Source organism: Sceloporus occidentalis, unplaced genomic scaffold (assembly GCF_023333645.1).
Source record: "Sceloporus occidentalis isolate IW3139 unplaced genomic scaffold, rSceOcc1.0.p SCAF_3, whole genome shotgun sequence".
NCBI lineage: Eukaryota > Metazoa > Chordata > Lepidosauria > Squamata > Phrynosomatidae > Sceloporus > Sceloporus occidentalis.
Window position 1 is genome coordinate 147,224,113 of NW_028316983.1, and position 14,569 is coordinate 147,238,681.

Genomic DNA, 14,569 nt, shown 5'->3' on the forward strand with positions numbered 1-14,569 from the left:
GAAGATGGAGAAGCTCTATCCTTGTGGCCAAAACCAGACCAGAAGTTGACTGCTCATAATAAAAATCAGAGTTAAAGTGAAGAAGAAAGCAAAAACCATCAGATAGGAGGAAGCAACCGAAGATATGTGGACGACACCATAATATTAGCAGAAAACATTCAGGAATTGGAACATAAAGTAAACAAAAATAATGACCACTGAAGAAATACCCAGATTCAATTTAGACAACAAGGACATTGAAATAAAGAATTCCCATATCTAGGGTCAAACATTGACCAGAATGGAGACTTCAGTCAAGAAATAAGAAGACGACTAGGAATGGGAAGGGCAGCTATGAAAGGACTGGAAAAGATACAGAAGAGCAAAGACATACAACTGAGCACTCAAGTCAAAATCATTCAGGCCATTGTATTCCCAATTACCATGTACGGATGTGAGAGCTGGATAGTGAAGCAAACAAACAGAATGAAAATCAACTCATTTGAAATTTGGTGCTGGAGAACAGTACTTGGGACACCATGGACTGCCAAGAAGACAAACAGATGGGTTCTTGAACAGACCAGATCAGGGCTCACCATGGAAGCAAAGATAATCAAGTTGAGACTATTGTATTTTGGCCACATAATGAGAAGGCATGAATCACTAGAAAAAACAATAATGCTAGGAAAGGTAGAGGATAGAAGAAAGAGAGGAAGACCCAAACCAGATCATACATACAATCATAGAGTTGGAAGATACTCAGTCAGGGGGGTTATGGGCAAAGGCTTTCAGAATCTAGGCAAAGAAGTGGAGGAAAGGGGTTCCTGGAGATGTCTCATCCACGGGGTTGCCATGAGTCGGAACCGATTCTAGGGCAGCTAACAACAACAGGTAACAGAAGCACCAAAGATTTGCCTTGAATTTTTCTTATGAGTTGACTTCACAGTGTATAGTTGGGGTGTACAGGAAGTAGCAAGGTTCCAGCATTCTTATGTCTTCCCTTCAGCCAATGGTAAGAGATGGCTGAAGTTTCATGTCTCTGTTGCTAGCTGGCAAAACACAACCAAATTAGCAGAAAACCAATTATAATTTAGCTCCCAGCTTAGCAAAGGATTGACAGCAACTAATCTTATTGTCCTTCAGTGGAACTGATGCACCTGTTTAAAGGGATCTGTTGAGTCATCAGTATGGACCACCAGTAAACTGCTAGAAACACTGAGAGGATAAAGTTAGAAAAGTACTATTTTTATCTGCAGTCTGTGTTGGAACAGATTTTGGCTGTCAAGTGAGGCACTTTAGAGACCCATTAATTTCAAGGGAGAAATTTAATCACACCCATGTGTTTGTATGTTTTGTGTACTTTAGAGTCATTTCTGACTTATGGTGACCCTAAGGCAGTGATGGCGAACCTATGGCACACGTGCCAGAGGTGACACTCAGAGCCCTCTCTGTGGGCACATGTGCCATCGTCCCAGCACAGAGTTTGCCAGAGTTTGTTACTAGAAAGCCAGCGGGACATAGCACTTTGCAATAAATAAGTGGGTTTTGGGTTGCAGTTTGGGCACTTGGCCTCGAAAAGGTTCACCATCACTGCCCTAAGGCAACCCTTTCATGGGGTTTACTTGGCAATATTTGTTCAGAGGAGGTCTGCCATTATCTTCCCCTGAGGCTGAGAGCATGTGACTTGCCCAAGGTCACCCAGTGGGTTTCATGGCTGAGCAGTGAATCAAACCCAGGATCTCCAGAGTCACAGTCCAACACTCAAACCACAATGCCATGCTGTCTAGCTCCTTGCATTTAAGGTCTGAAACGTATGGCATATTTTGGGAGATAAATTCCATCAAATTCAGTGGGGGCTCTGAGTAAACATGCATAGGACTAGACATTTAGCATATTTGATTTCCTACAGTAAAAAGAAGTTCTAATGTTTGGGTTGATTCATTTTCCAAATAATTTTCTTTCAGAATCCTTCTGAACAAAACCACTTCTTTACAAACACTGCTTGGACTGAAGTCTATCATACTGTACTTAGTGTGCATAGAAAGCCTTTTAAAAAGCTGTAATAAGCACAATTTGAGGTGGCTGGCACACTCTCCATGGGTACTCTTGTTCTTTCAGCTAAATCTGGGGCAGCTATTCATCTAGGAAAGCTGACACCACACAAGAGTTGGCACTTATCAGTGGTTCTCTGGGAAGTGGAGAAATTCTTTCAGCCATTTGCTTTATCTCTCCATTAGACCATTAAAAAGCTGCAGGCCTGGAAATCTGCTGATCACAATTAAGTATATTAAAAGATAATTACTTGGTACATTTTTTTAAAAATTGTGAAATAGGCATGCAGCGATAATGGTGAAGAACTTTTGATGGCTTTGTTCATCTGTTAACATAATTACATTATTACACATTAATGTTAACTAGAGTCATTTTGAGATATACCCCCAAGTTACAGCCATGCATTTTCTCATGACAATTCAATTCAAGTATTTTTCTTTCTTTTTTGGCATCACATACTTTAAGCATTTCTCCGCACAAATCCCTATTAATGGAACAAACAAATGAATGCGGGTACCTTTTAATAATAATAAAGGTCACATTTCCTAGAGCTGATCAAATGTACAGTGAAAGCACCTAAAAGAAACCAAGGCACGTAAGGCCAGTCCCCCCTTTTTACTGCATTGGTAACTGTTACAATCTGGACCGTGTGTGAACAAGCCCAAACACAACCCCGTTTTCTGTCCATACTTTGTGGGAAAGTTGTGGCAATCTCAGCTCTCTTTCAAGAGTACATTTTATATATTCATATATCTAGGGCCTGATACCTTTTCTTGTTTGCAACAAGGCTAATGGGCCTTCAAAAACTTAATGACTGGCAGAAATACAACAGGTGCTGCTTTCCCTATCACTGTATCTCTCTGTCCAAAAAGGTAGTGTTGTTTATATGTTGTACCCCAGCCAGGAACGTAACAGCTGCAGCTTTCCTCAACATATATTTACAGCAATGGGGAAAGCTGCATCTGTTCCATTTCATCTAGCCATGCAGCCCTTAAAGGTCACAGGAGCCCTACCAAAAAATGAACAGTGGCAACGCTACACATATTGTGTGTTCATCAATTGCATGCTTATATTCACACTGAAAACTTTTTATGGGGAAACTGGACAAATTAAACCTGGCACCCTGTGGCTCACCTAGGTGTGTGTATGTGTAGCTGATGCGCTTAAGCCCTTTTCGGATGGGGCACAGAAGGCTGTTCTCCTGCACTTGTGCTCCATCCAAAAACCTCTGGTCTGGTAGCTAGGGTCCTCTGCTGTTGTTTCTTACTGGTGGGGAAGGGAGAAACAATTCAGACCATGAAGGTCTGACTGCTCTGGGCTCTGAGTGGAAAAGATAGATTCACTCACTTTGAGAGAGCACCCACATTTCCCCCTCACCCGACTGAGCTGAGACCAGCTGCTTCTTCATGATCTGAACTGCCTCCCCACTACCTATATTTCCTATTAGTAAGTGACAGCAATAAAGACCCCTTTTGGAGTTTGACAGCTGCCCAGCAATGGGAGAAAATGGAATAATATGTGCAGAGCTATGTGAACATGTCAGATCCCAGGGTTATATGTGAAACAGCTCAACGAACAATCCATTGATGTAATCAAACATTTACTTTTTTATTGCCTTACTAAACTTTTTTTAAAACGAAGCTTGCCTTGCATGATTTCAGGGTTAGATTTCAGAGTAAAATAATGTGGTGGCGGTGTGAGGAGACCAAATGTAACTTATTAAACACTCCTTGATTGCTTAACACAAATATATCATTGTCAGAATTCTTATGAGATCAGCAATGTTTGTCTTACTTTTCTACTGGTTGGCAAGTACACTTCTGCATACCTCTAAAACATTTCTGCTGATAATCCAAGTGAGGGAGAATCGTATCATTACATTTGTCCTGACATACTTTGCAGGGGTGGGTGGATGGAGTAATGTTGTTTCTTCACAGCTAATGCAGTGATTTGGAAGATGTCTAACAAATAGCAGATTTCAAAGCCAGAAAAGTTAGCAGCAGTTGGGCGGGGGCAATTTTCTGGGCTGGTTTTGCCTATCAGGCCTTTATAGACCTCAGGTATTGGTATTGTGATGTGATCTGCTTTTATATTTGATGTTTTTAATTTGTCTTTTCTTTCTACATGGTAATTTTATCTATTCCTCTAGTTAATTGTTATTCTCTTAGAGTGTACGCCTTGGGCAGGCTTTTATATACTCCTTAATTTTACCAACTTTGTACAGCACTGTGTATAATTACAGCGCTCTAGAAATAAAGTTTAATAATAATAATAATAATAATAATAATAATAATGGTACCTCAGCCTCTAACTGCTGTATGCTTCATAGGGAGGCAGTCCACAACTACAGTCAGCCCTCCTAACTTGCAGATCTGGGATCTACGACCTTAAATACTCACGGAGGGGTGACCTCCATTATTTTCAATGGGGCGCGCTCGCAAGCACACGCCCCATTCAAACCTATAGGGATTGGATATGTGTGAGCCTCTGTTTTTGCATGTGGGGGTGGGGTGGGGTGGGGGTCTGAAACAGATCTCCCGCAAAAATGAAGGACCAACTGTACAGCCATTTCCTTGGGGAATTCTATTCCTCTTTCCTGATGAACTGCAACATGAACAGTGCTTTCTGGGATTGTGAAATACCTGTTGCCCGTTCAATGTGATGAAAGGTTAGTATCTAAAACTGCAGAGCATATTGAACTGACCTGCCTGGAAATGGAATTGATATCTTGTTCCCCATGCTAGTTTCCTAGTCCTTGAAAGTCACAGATGCCTAGAGTGGCCATAGGTCATACTCTGCAGAATACAAGTGTCTATTTAAAGGCTATCCAACCCAGTTCTGTTTAAAAGGTAGAGGAATCATAAGAAAAGAGAGTGGGGCCCATGAAGTTACTCATCAATAGTTGACTCCTGAGCAGCAAAATGAAGAGGCACACTAGTCCTACGGCCACAGATTTCACCACCATGAAAAGTTATACTGCATTTCAGTTTAACTTGTAGTAATTATTTTTATATTTGTAGCTACATACACGCATTCGAACATGCTATGCAGTTGTGTGTCCTCATTCGCCAATGCATAACTAGCCATCCTATAAATGTTACAGACCTCAGGCATCTTCACCAATGCTCTCCCTATCTTTACACTTTTTTTAGCTGCATCCTCCTATATAAATGTCCTGGTTTTTTTGTCTGTCTACAGAAGGTTCAGCACCTTGGAAAGCTTCTTTAAAGTGCTGATCCATTGTCTCACTGTCATGAGAGCCATAAGCCACACTGGCCTCTTGTTTTTGCAATCCTGGGCAACCAAAATGGCAATCCTTTGGATGACTAAGCATACACGACTGATGGATTGTGTTCAGATTGAGGGCTTGTAAATTTGAAGAGCTGACCTCTGGTCTATGGTATAAGGACTGGTGGGCTTCCTTGTTCGTAATGCTGGACCACAGGGTTTGTTGTTAACTGCTGCCAAGTCAGCTTTGACCTATGGCAACTCCATAAAGGAGAAAGCTCCAAATCACCTTATCATCAACAGCCCTCCTCGGGTCTTGCAGACTCAGTGTCATGTTTTCCTTGATTGAGTCTATCCATCTGGAATGAAGTCTCCCTCTTTTCTTACTGCCTTCTACTTTGCCAAGCATTACTGTCTTTACTAGGGAAAAGACAAGTTTAACAACCCTTTTAATTTTCAACCTTTAACTCACTCGTAATTTCTCACCCTTTTAATATTCCACAGTGCCTTAGAATGATGCTACATCAGAAACCTATGGGGAACTAAAAATGTGGGTAAATAAAGATGCCTAGTGTCACTCAGAGTGCTGGTTCAGGAGAGAAAAATTGGAGGGAGGCTGAGGGCAGTAGGAAGCAATAGTCCCTATCAGTTATATAAAACACTAGTGCCAACATTGCTATGTTACTTAGCCTGAAAACCTCACCTCATTTCTGCCTATTCCTATCTTGCTCCTCAACCTCCTGAGACTCTTCCTTGCTCCTTAGAATTTTTAACCCCACTCTGAAAGTTCAGGCAAACATCTTGGAATTGGCCTCAACTTCATCTCCTATATATGTGTCCATTTCATTTCTTATTTTACTTACTTTGAGAGATCAATTCATGTAGTACTGTTGGCTGTGCTGCCAGATGCTGCAGGGAAAATACAGCAAGAACCTCCAAGATAAGGCATGAATTTAATGTATACATATTTTACTTTTGTTCTTCATTAACTCAGCTTCAGAATTAGATTCACTGGGCACAGTTCTTCATCTATGCTAATCCACCTTCTGCTTTCTCAAATTCCTCCTTGCATAAGATTTCAATTTCGTGTTCATAATTCCACATCTCTGACAGGATTGCCATTTATTTTCACTTAATAAACCCGTTTAATGTAAGCAATGAGGAACAGAAACTATTCCACAGCATCAGCTTCATGAAGGGATCTTTCTTATATGTTAGTTTTACACACACATGCCGAGAGAGAGAGAGAAGCCTTCTCACTGGTTACACCATCTGAATCAAGGATATCCAGACCACTTCCAAAAACCTCTATACAAATTCAACATGGTCTTTAAAAAAAAAAAAAGCAGGGGACGGGGGAGATTCAAGATCTCAATAATTTTCTCCCATGTGATTTTAGATAGCATATGAATTCTTCAGGCATTCCAAATACTCTTTTTTTTTTTTTTTGGTTCAGTTGTGCTGTAACAACTGCCACTGAATTAGAACTTCTGCTTCAGTAAGCATTCTTGAAAGATAGCATTAATCTCCATTTTATGTCTTTTAAAAATCACAGTCCTGATTAACTCCCACAAAAGTGAATGTGGAGCATGCCAAAACTGGACCTGAAAAATAAATACATAAACCACCCTCTATCTTTCTGTAAGGCCAAACAAGTCATCTTTGTTATTTATTTTTTCTTTCTTCTTTTTACACACAAACCACTCTGTCTCCCAGTGGGAGAATCCTACTCAACAGAATCTCAACAAATGTGCACTATCAGGTTTTGCCAGAGGGACTGCAAAATTCATTTTAACTTGTGGAAGCCTGCATAAGAAAAAAGATAACCTCTTTCAACTTCTGTACTTTTCATCCTCACGCTCAGACCTCCCCCTCCACAAGTTTGATACAGACTGTGCTGCAAACAAAGTGTATGTGCTGTGTATGTGTGTATGCACATAAATGCGTGTATGTACACTTATTCACTCTCTCTCTCTCTCTCTCTCTCACACACACACACAGGCTGGCAAACATGGGAGATAATTTCCACTCTCCTCCCAGCACAAATCCTTTCCCAAGCTTTGATTGAAGGAAGAAAAAATTTAAGGAAGTGCCATCTGCTTTCTGATAAAGCCATTCTAAGAGTTTTTGCAGAAAACACAAATGATGGTGTGAACACTGGGAATTTTGGTTACTTTCCCTCTACTTCTATCATCATGCAACCCAGGACACAAGAACAATCTGCCAAGAAAGATATTTGCTTCAATACCCAGGCCTCTATGGGCTAGCAATCAAATGTTTTCCTTTGGAAGTAAGCCTACTGATAGAAAACTCCCTGAACTGCTCACCATGGTTTCAGTGTAAACATCTAAAACGTCTAGCTATCTATTTATCTTTCTAGATTTGCCTTACCTTTTTGAAGCTCTTCCCTCTTTTAGTTTTTAATCGGCAGTAAGGCCCTGCATGTCTCACAGCGGCAGCTGCATGGATGGAGCATATGTGCACACAGAGGCACTAAAACTTGCACACAAAACAGGGCTCCTTTCAGTTTGCTTTTGAGGCTTTCATGCGATATCTTTGGCTATGCTTGTTTTAATTCATTCCTGCTGCTACTCAGAGGAAGTCATGCCTAGCCAGAGTTGGCTCAGCAGCAGTCCCTGTTAGATATTCCCTCACCAAGAGTACAGGAGAGCTAATCTTTTTTTATGAGTGCGGAGAATGTAAATAGTTCTTAAAGCCAATAGATTCTTTAGAGACTTTACAAGATAAAGCGAGCAAGATGGCTTGAGACAAAGTCTAGCTGGGGAGTTAGGAACTCTAAATATTTTCGCTCAGAGGAGAATAAGCTGCCCTCTGGTTGTGCTTCATTAGCAAGCTATTCATTGAGGGCCTGCATATCTTCTCAAGTGGTTACCATGTCAACATGGAAAAGGAGATCAGAATTTAAGCCACAGTTTCACAACTCTAGGGCAACTTAATTTTGCTGGCAGGAGGATATAGAGAAAACATCAAAACACTCACTTTGACTGAAAATACAACAGCTGGCACATACAAGCATTTGGTTTTAAATCTGGTTTTTCCAAGGTTCAGTAGTGCTCTGTCCTTTTCCCTACAAGGGCTAAAACGATAGTGCCAGAAAAATTACTATCAGATTTTCTTTCCCCCCACTTATAGCTATTTTCCCACATTAATTGCTACTTCCCCCCACTTACCTTGAGACAACTTGCTACCAAGTAATGCTACCTGACTACAATGGCTATGAAGACAGATAGTGGGTGAAGGGAACGGGCAGCTTATCCAATCACTCTGGTTCCTACCACTTTGTTGCATCCTGTTGTACTACAGGCCCTTGCTGAGTACTTCTTGAGCTATGGATACCTTCAACAGGTATTTGGCCTACAAGCTTCTGTTAAAAACGTGGAACAATTGGAGGAATCTTAAAGTGACTTTTGTGAACAGCGTCTGTCAAACTGAGACGCATGATGTAAACCTGGAATACTGGAGCAGAGGTCGAGAGACCAGGGTTCAAATACCTGCTCAAAGCTATGGGACAAGTTGGGTGAACCCAGGCCACACAAAATCTCTTAGCCTAGCCTTCTTCACAGGGTTTCAGTGAGGACAAATTTTGGGCGAGAGCATTTGCTAGATATAATATATGGTGTTTCCCCACAATCTTTTGAGGAAATAGCAAGATAAAAATATAATGAAGCTGAAATGTCTGATGAAATTAGAAATAATAAATTTTTGTACTTGATAGGGCTATTTTCTACTTGCCTTGAGCATCAAGATCCAAATCATGAAAAACAATGGGAAAAGATCTCAGTTGCTACACAAGCAGCATTTGCCTGTTATATGTTTTCAATCAAGATAAAATGTTTAACCCCTGCTTTCACTTAAGAAATAAAAATCTAACAAGTTTCCTAGTGTTTACATAATTCAGAAGCCATTCACACTGCTACTGTCTTCTGCTAATATCAGTACTTAGATGTGTATACAGCTTAGCTCAGATGTGTACGGTGCCACCCGCACCAACTGTGGGCTTGTCATCCACGGTTTGAACTTCCATGGACAGGGCGACGGCAAGCCCAGGGTTTTTCAATGTGCACACAGCGGTGCAAGTGGAAGCACACCCATAGAAAAGAACTGGACTTAAGGTCCCACATTTTTTGCTATTGGTGGGGGGGGGGGAATAGAACAGATCCTCTGCAAATAGCAAGGGCACACTGTATACAGAAAGGCTTTTCCTCCCTGCTTTCTTACTGTCTAATGAGCTTCAGACCTCTGGCCTTTGCTTCAGTCCGTACATACAAACTCATTCATGGGTTCAATTTCATGATGACTCCATAGTACAAGAGGCCTCATGTTTTTTATGCCAGCTTCTGGGAAACATGAATGGGAGAGTGCTATAGCATTCATGTTCTGTTTTTGGATTCCCCAATAGTTCTTTGGTTGGCCACTATGGGAACAAAATGGTCAAGACAGGACTTCGAATGCTACCAGCATGATTCTTCTTATAATTTTAATTCCTGAGGACTGTAATGAGCTTCTGAAGTAATGAACAGTTGCACAGCAACACCACTTTTCTTAAGGAACCTGTATTAAAGTACTTTTAAAGTTAACAACATCATCAACAACAAACAAACAAGAAAAGTAAGTTCACTTTGAGATTTCTTACAGAGATCCTGAGTTCAAAATAGCTGGAAATAGCTGTAGTATTGGGGCCAGTCTCGCTGAGGTATTTTTTTTTTAACTTAAATATCCTTTAGTTATATGTAATATCAACATTGGTTCAATTAAGGCAAAATCACTTGCTAAATTGATCATTGCACTTAGAAAAGCACTCCAGGATATGTTGTTCATCAGTCTACAAAAGTGTGTCTCATCCAATCTCTTGCCTTCTTCCCCGGATCTAAAAACAAACTGCTTCCAAAAAATGTCCACTTCTTGAAAAGTGCATGGCTCATTTTGTTTCTTCATGGCTTAAACCTGATTTGGGTTTATTTCCCCAAAACTGGTGATTCTATTACTTTACAATCAGAGGAGGGGGGCATCCTCCTGCTCTTCCCTTCTCTTTTTATTCATGCATTGACCTCCAACCAATTCCTTTCTGATGGTGCCAGGCCATTTGAAATCCCACAGACACCCGACAACATTCCTCCCAACAAACCTGAAAAGGTCTACATTTTAAATGGGAAAAAAAAAAATCTTCCCTTCCCACCATTCAAAACACTTAAAAATACCCCCTTCCTAGCACCCAAGATGAACATGTAGATTTGTTTGTGTGCGCAGATTCCATCTTTCTCCAAGATTCCTACCTGATTTTGTTATTTTACTTGTGTCTGCAATTACTTTTATGAAGTGAGACAATCTGTATAACATAGTGGTACTCTATATCGAATCTAAGTATTTTGACTGCATAAAGGAAGCTTCCTGGAAGACACAACAGGCCCTTGGTATCGGCTGGAGTTTGCTTCCAGTACTCCAAGTAGATATCAACATCTGTGCATACTTAAGTCCCATCAAATACAATGGTGTAGTGAAATTGTGTCACTTATATAAAATGGCAAAATCAAGGTTTGCTTTTTGGAATGTATATATATTTTCAAGTTGTGGATGGTTGAATTTGTGGATAAGGAGTCCATGGAAACGGAGGGCCGACTGTACTTTCTTGTTTTAGTATCATAGAAATGGAGATTGCAGTCAGGAAATGGATGACAATTCCTGTTTGAGGTGCTTCTTTTGAGGAAAGATGAGCAGGATTCCTGTACTGTCTCCTTCTTCTGTCCCTGAGTGACCTCCCATGTACTTAAGAATCTGGCTCCTCATAAAAGCTTTGGACTCACTCAGGCAACTTCTTGAAGGGCAGGGTCTAGGCATTAGTTACACTTGATTTGCTGGTTACACAGGACAAGGGCAGCAATGTCACCACTAAGGCCTGTCTAGACAATTGCTTAGGTTTTCCACTCCCCACATTCTTGTAGACCCAGACACACAACATTCTCCCCATTCTGAAAAGGAATCATAACATCTAGAATCAAATCTGACAGTTTCAATCAAACCTGTACCCAATGCTACTTCATTCTTAATCTATCTACAGCCATGTTTTCTCTTGAGTATGAGAGCAGCTCATATGAATTGCTCATTCTACCATGACTCCCTTCCAATTAAACCTTGCACCTGTTACCAAGTCCCTGCCAAACCATGCACGCTGGGACAGCTTCTCCTATAGCCAAGACAGCCTGAACTGGTACAAACAGAAACACAAAGAAGCATGTGTTATATCTACCTTTTGGGATGGTTCACAGCTGAACGCATATGTGCCAGAAAGCAGGAAAGAGCTTCAGGTTTCTACCTCCTCTCCTCTGCTGTGTGTTAGAATTGTAAAATAGACCATATGTTCATAAGCCCTGCTCATTCATCCGCTGTCACACAGAAGTCAATGGTGGCCTACTCAAGAACACACTCCAACTGTTATCCCATTTAAAAAGGAAAGTTTGTGTTTTTAAATGCTTCTCTCTACATTGTCTACATTTTAGAAAAGTGTTTGATGTGTCCTTTAAAATTTGCTGTTAGTATGTGTTAATTTACTGTCAGTTTGGCAAAGTGGTGTGAGTGCTGGACTACAACTCTGGAAGCCAGGGTTCGATTCCTGCTTGGCTATGACCACTGGTGACCTTGGGAAAGTTACATGCTCTCAGCCACAGGGGAAAACAATGCGTCCTAAGAGGCCAGAAGCTGTACCAAAGCTACGCTCCAGTACTTGGGACTGGAGCGTGGCTTTGGCATGGCTTCTGGCCTCTTAAGAAACATGCATCATTTATACAGCATACCTCCAAAGTGTCTCGAAGCAGCTTTATTTTGGCCTGTCTGTATGGGCTCTTAGTTAAATTAGTTAAAGAAAAAGGAAATTTTAGGGTCAGTTTGCCAACACAACTTTGTAAGGGCTCATTTGCATTTGACATGCAGGGTGTGCTGGGTAGCCTCTGCAAGAATAAGGAAATATAACATGTAATATGTTTCCTTCTCACAAAGCTCTCCAGTGAATACTGAATATTTTGTTTGTTTTCATTTAATTTGTTATCTTTCTGCTATTGGAGTGTTCTTGTTGTCTCTACTAATACATATATTTTTACCATAAAACAGTCTCCTTGAATTTTTATTTATGTTTTTATGGACATAAACTGTCTTCAGGGACCATTTTGCAGGCCAGAAGGTAGAACAGAGATAACTAAATAACTAGTGTATGGTTAACTAGATTTATCCTATAGTCTCCTGAAAGCCTCCTTTTATTTATTTATTTTGCAATACCTAAACATATGTGTTAATTTTTCTTTTTTAAAATAAAAGTTGAAATGCTTGTGGCAACTGCAGATTCAACAGAAGACAAATAAGGTATGCACACATATGTGCTCCACAGTAAGAAATAGGATACCTCAGCAACTTTGCTCAAATTGAGAAAGAATTATCTACAGCAAGAGCTCCAATCTGTTTCCACTCAGAACCTGAAAAAAATAACCACCTTCTCTTTCCCCTACAATTCCTATGACTTTTGGGGGGAAATGAGCCAGTATCCTCACCTCTTTCTTGATTTCAATAAATATATTCTAACTGAAATGAAACAAACAATTCTGTCCAACTTTGAAAGTTACTGATTTTGTGAAATGAAGGTTCACTGAATTTCAGTTTTATCTCTTTCATGTCTTTGAAACCCACACATTTTAGAACTGCTTCCTTGAATTTTAGTGACCAGTATCAACAGAGTGTAATCACAGGACAGAGACTAAATGTATTGCTTTATGCATAAAATAAAAATAAATTCAGTCAGAAATAAGTGTACTGGATTATAATTAAACCAGTGAATTTCAAATAAAGTTCCAATGTTTCTTGGCTTTTTCAGACACTTATTATATGTTACTGAATTAGAAGGTCAGTAAAGATTAACAGAATAAAGAGTAGTTACCAAAATGTAGTAGTTTTAACTAATGTCTATGGAGATTATCACATGTAGGAGGCAAGTGTCCTCTTCCTGTCATTAAATTGTGTTAATGGTGTGATTGAGGGGGAAAGATGATCACACCCCCGCGTGCTTCACCTATTCTTCTTCGGTCCGTTAGGAATGGACCCATCATTTGGTATTCATGTGAGTTTCCGTTAATACCAAATGATAGGTCCATTACTGTTTATGGACAGGAGAAGAATGGGAGAAGTGCATGGGCGTGTGATAATCCTCCCCCCGCCCCTGATCGCACCATTAACACGAATTAGAGATGTACTTGTTCATGGTCAGCTCTACTATTAGCCAGAAAATGCATCTGCCTCAAGCAACCACCAAGAGCTCCCACTTCTTCCACCTGAGTCCCTCAGCAATTCTTCTCTTTTGGGAGGACAGAGCTCTATGAGCCACATGGCCTGTCTTGCACTTTCCAAAGCATCCTGAGGCCCTCAGGTGTGATACAGAACATTATCTCTTTTGCTCCATCTGCATCGCAGAAATAATCCAGTTTGACACCGCTTTAAATGTTATGGCTCAATGCTATAGAATTCTGGGATGTATATTTTTTTGTGGAACCAGAACTCCGTGGAACCTTACAGAGAAGGCTAAATATCTCACAAAACTACAAATCCCAGAACTGTATAGCATTGAGACATGGCAGTTAAAGTGATGTCAAACTGCATTATTTCTGCAATGTAGAGGCATCTTTGTCAGTACTAAAAGCATTGACTTGAATGGTTTCTGTATATGGAATGGGGGAAAACATGTCAGCTTCATGCATCAAAGTATTTGGCAAGTGCTGTTTAGGATTCCAGCCTATGTGACCTGCCTCTCAAAACCAACAAACTTGAGTCCCAAACTGAAGAAAAGGTGAGCTATAAATAACAACAGATTGCAAGCAAAAACACTGTGTTTGCTCTCTATGTAATTAGAGATGTCAAAATTATTTGGTCTGCCACTTAAACTTTTTTATTAAAAGTTTACAGTTTTTACAGAACTCACAAGTCACCAACAATGAAAGATTTCAGGGAGATGGAGAACTGAAACTTGCCAGCCTGTAAAGCGATTTAGGATTCCAAAGAACTTTTCTATCATTGTTTCCAGCAACAATGATAAACATGAAAGACACTTCACATATAGGTAACTGATCAATTCCTAAATGGATGGAAAAAATCCCAGGCAAATATAATCTTAAATCTTACCTTGTGCATGTTGGGCTTGATGCAGCGAACAAAGAAAGGGTTAGATGTGCTTAGTGTTGCCATTAAGGAATGCAGTGAATCCTGGAACAAAAAACAACAAAAAAGTGGAGGGGTGGGGAGGAAACCAAATTAAACT

At 40.3% G+C, this 14,569-nt stretch overlaps 1 protein-coding gene across 1 annotated transcript in view; it reads right to left on the minus strand.

The window, feature by feature from the left end:
• The window catches only part of LOC149316943 (unconventional myosin-X), a 199,075-nt gene that overhangs the window by 58,658 nt on the left and 125,848 nt on the right, over window positions 1-14,569 (minus strand). The window contains exon 19 of the mRNA XM_089516575.1: window positions 14,434-14,514. Coding sequence (XP_089372701.1) covers window positions 14,434-14,514 — 81 coding nt within the window. The remainder of the gene's footprint in view (window positions 1-14,433; window positions 14,515-14,569) is intronic.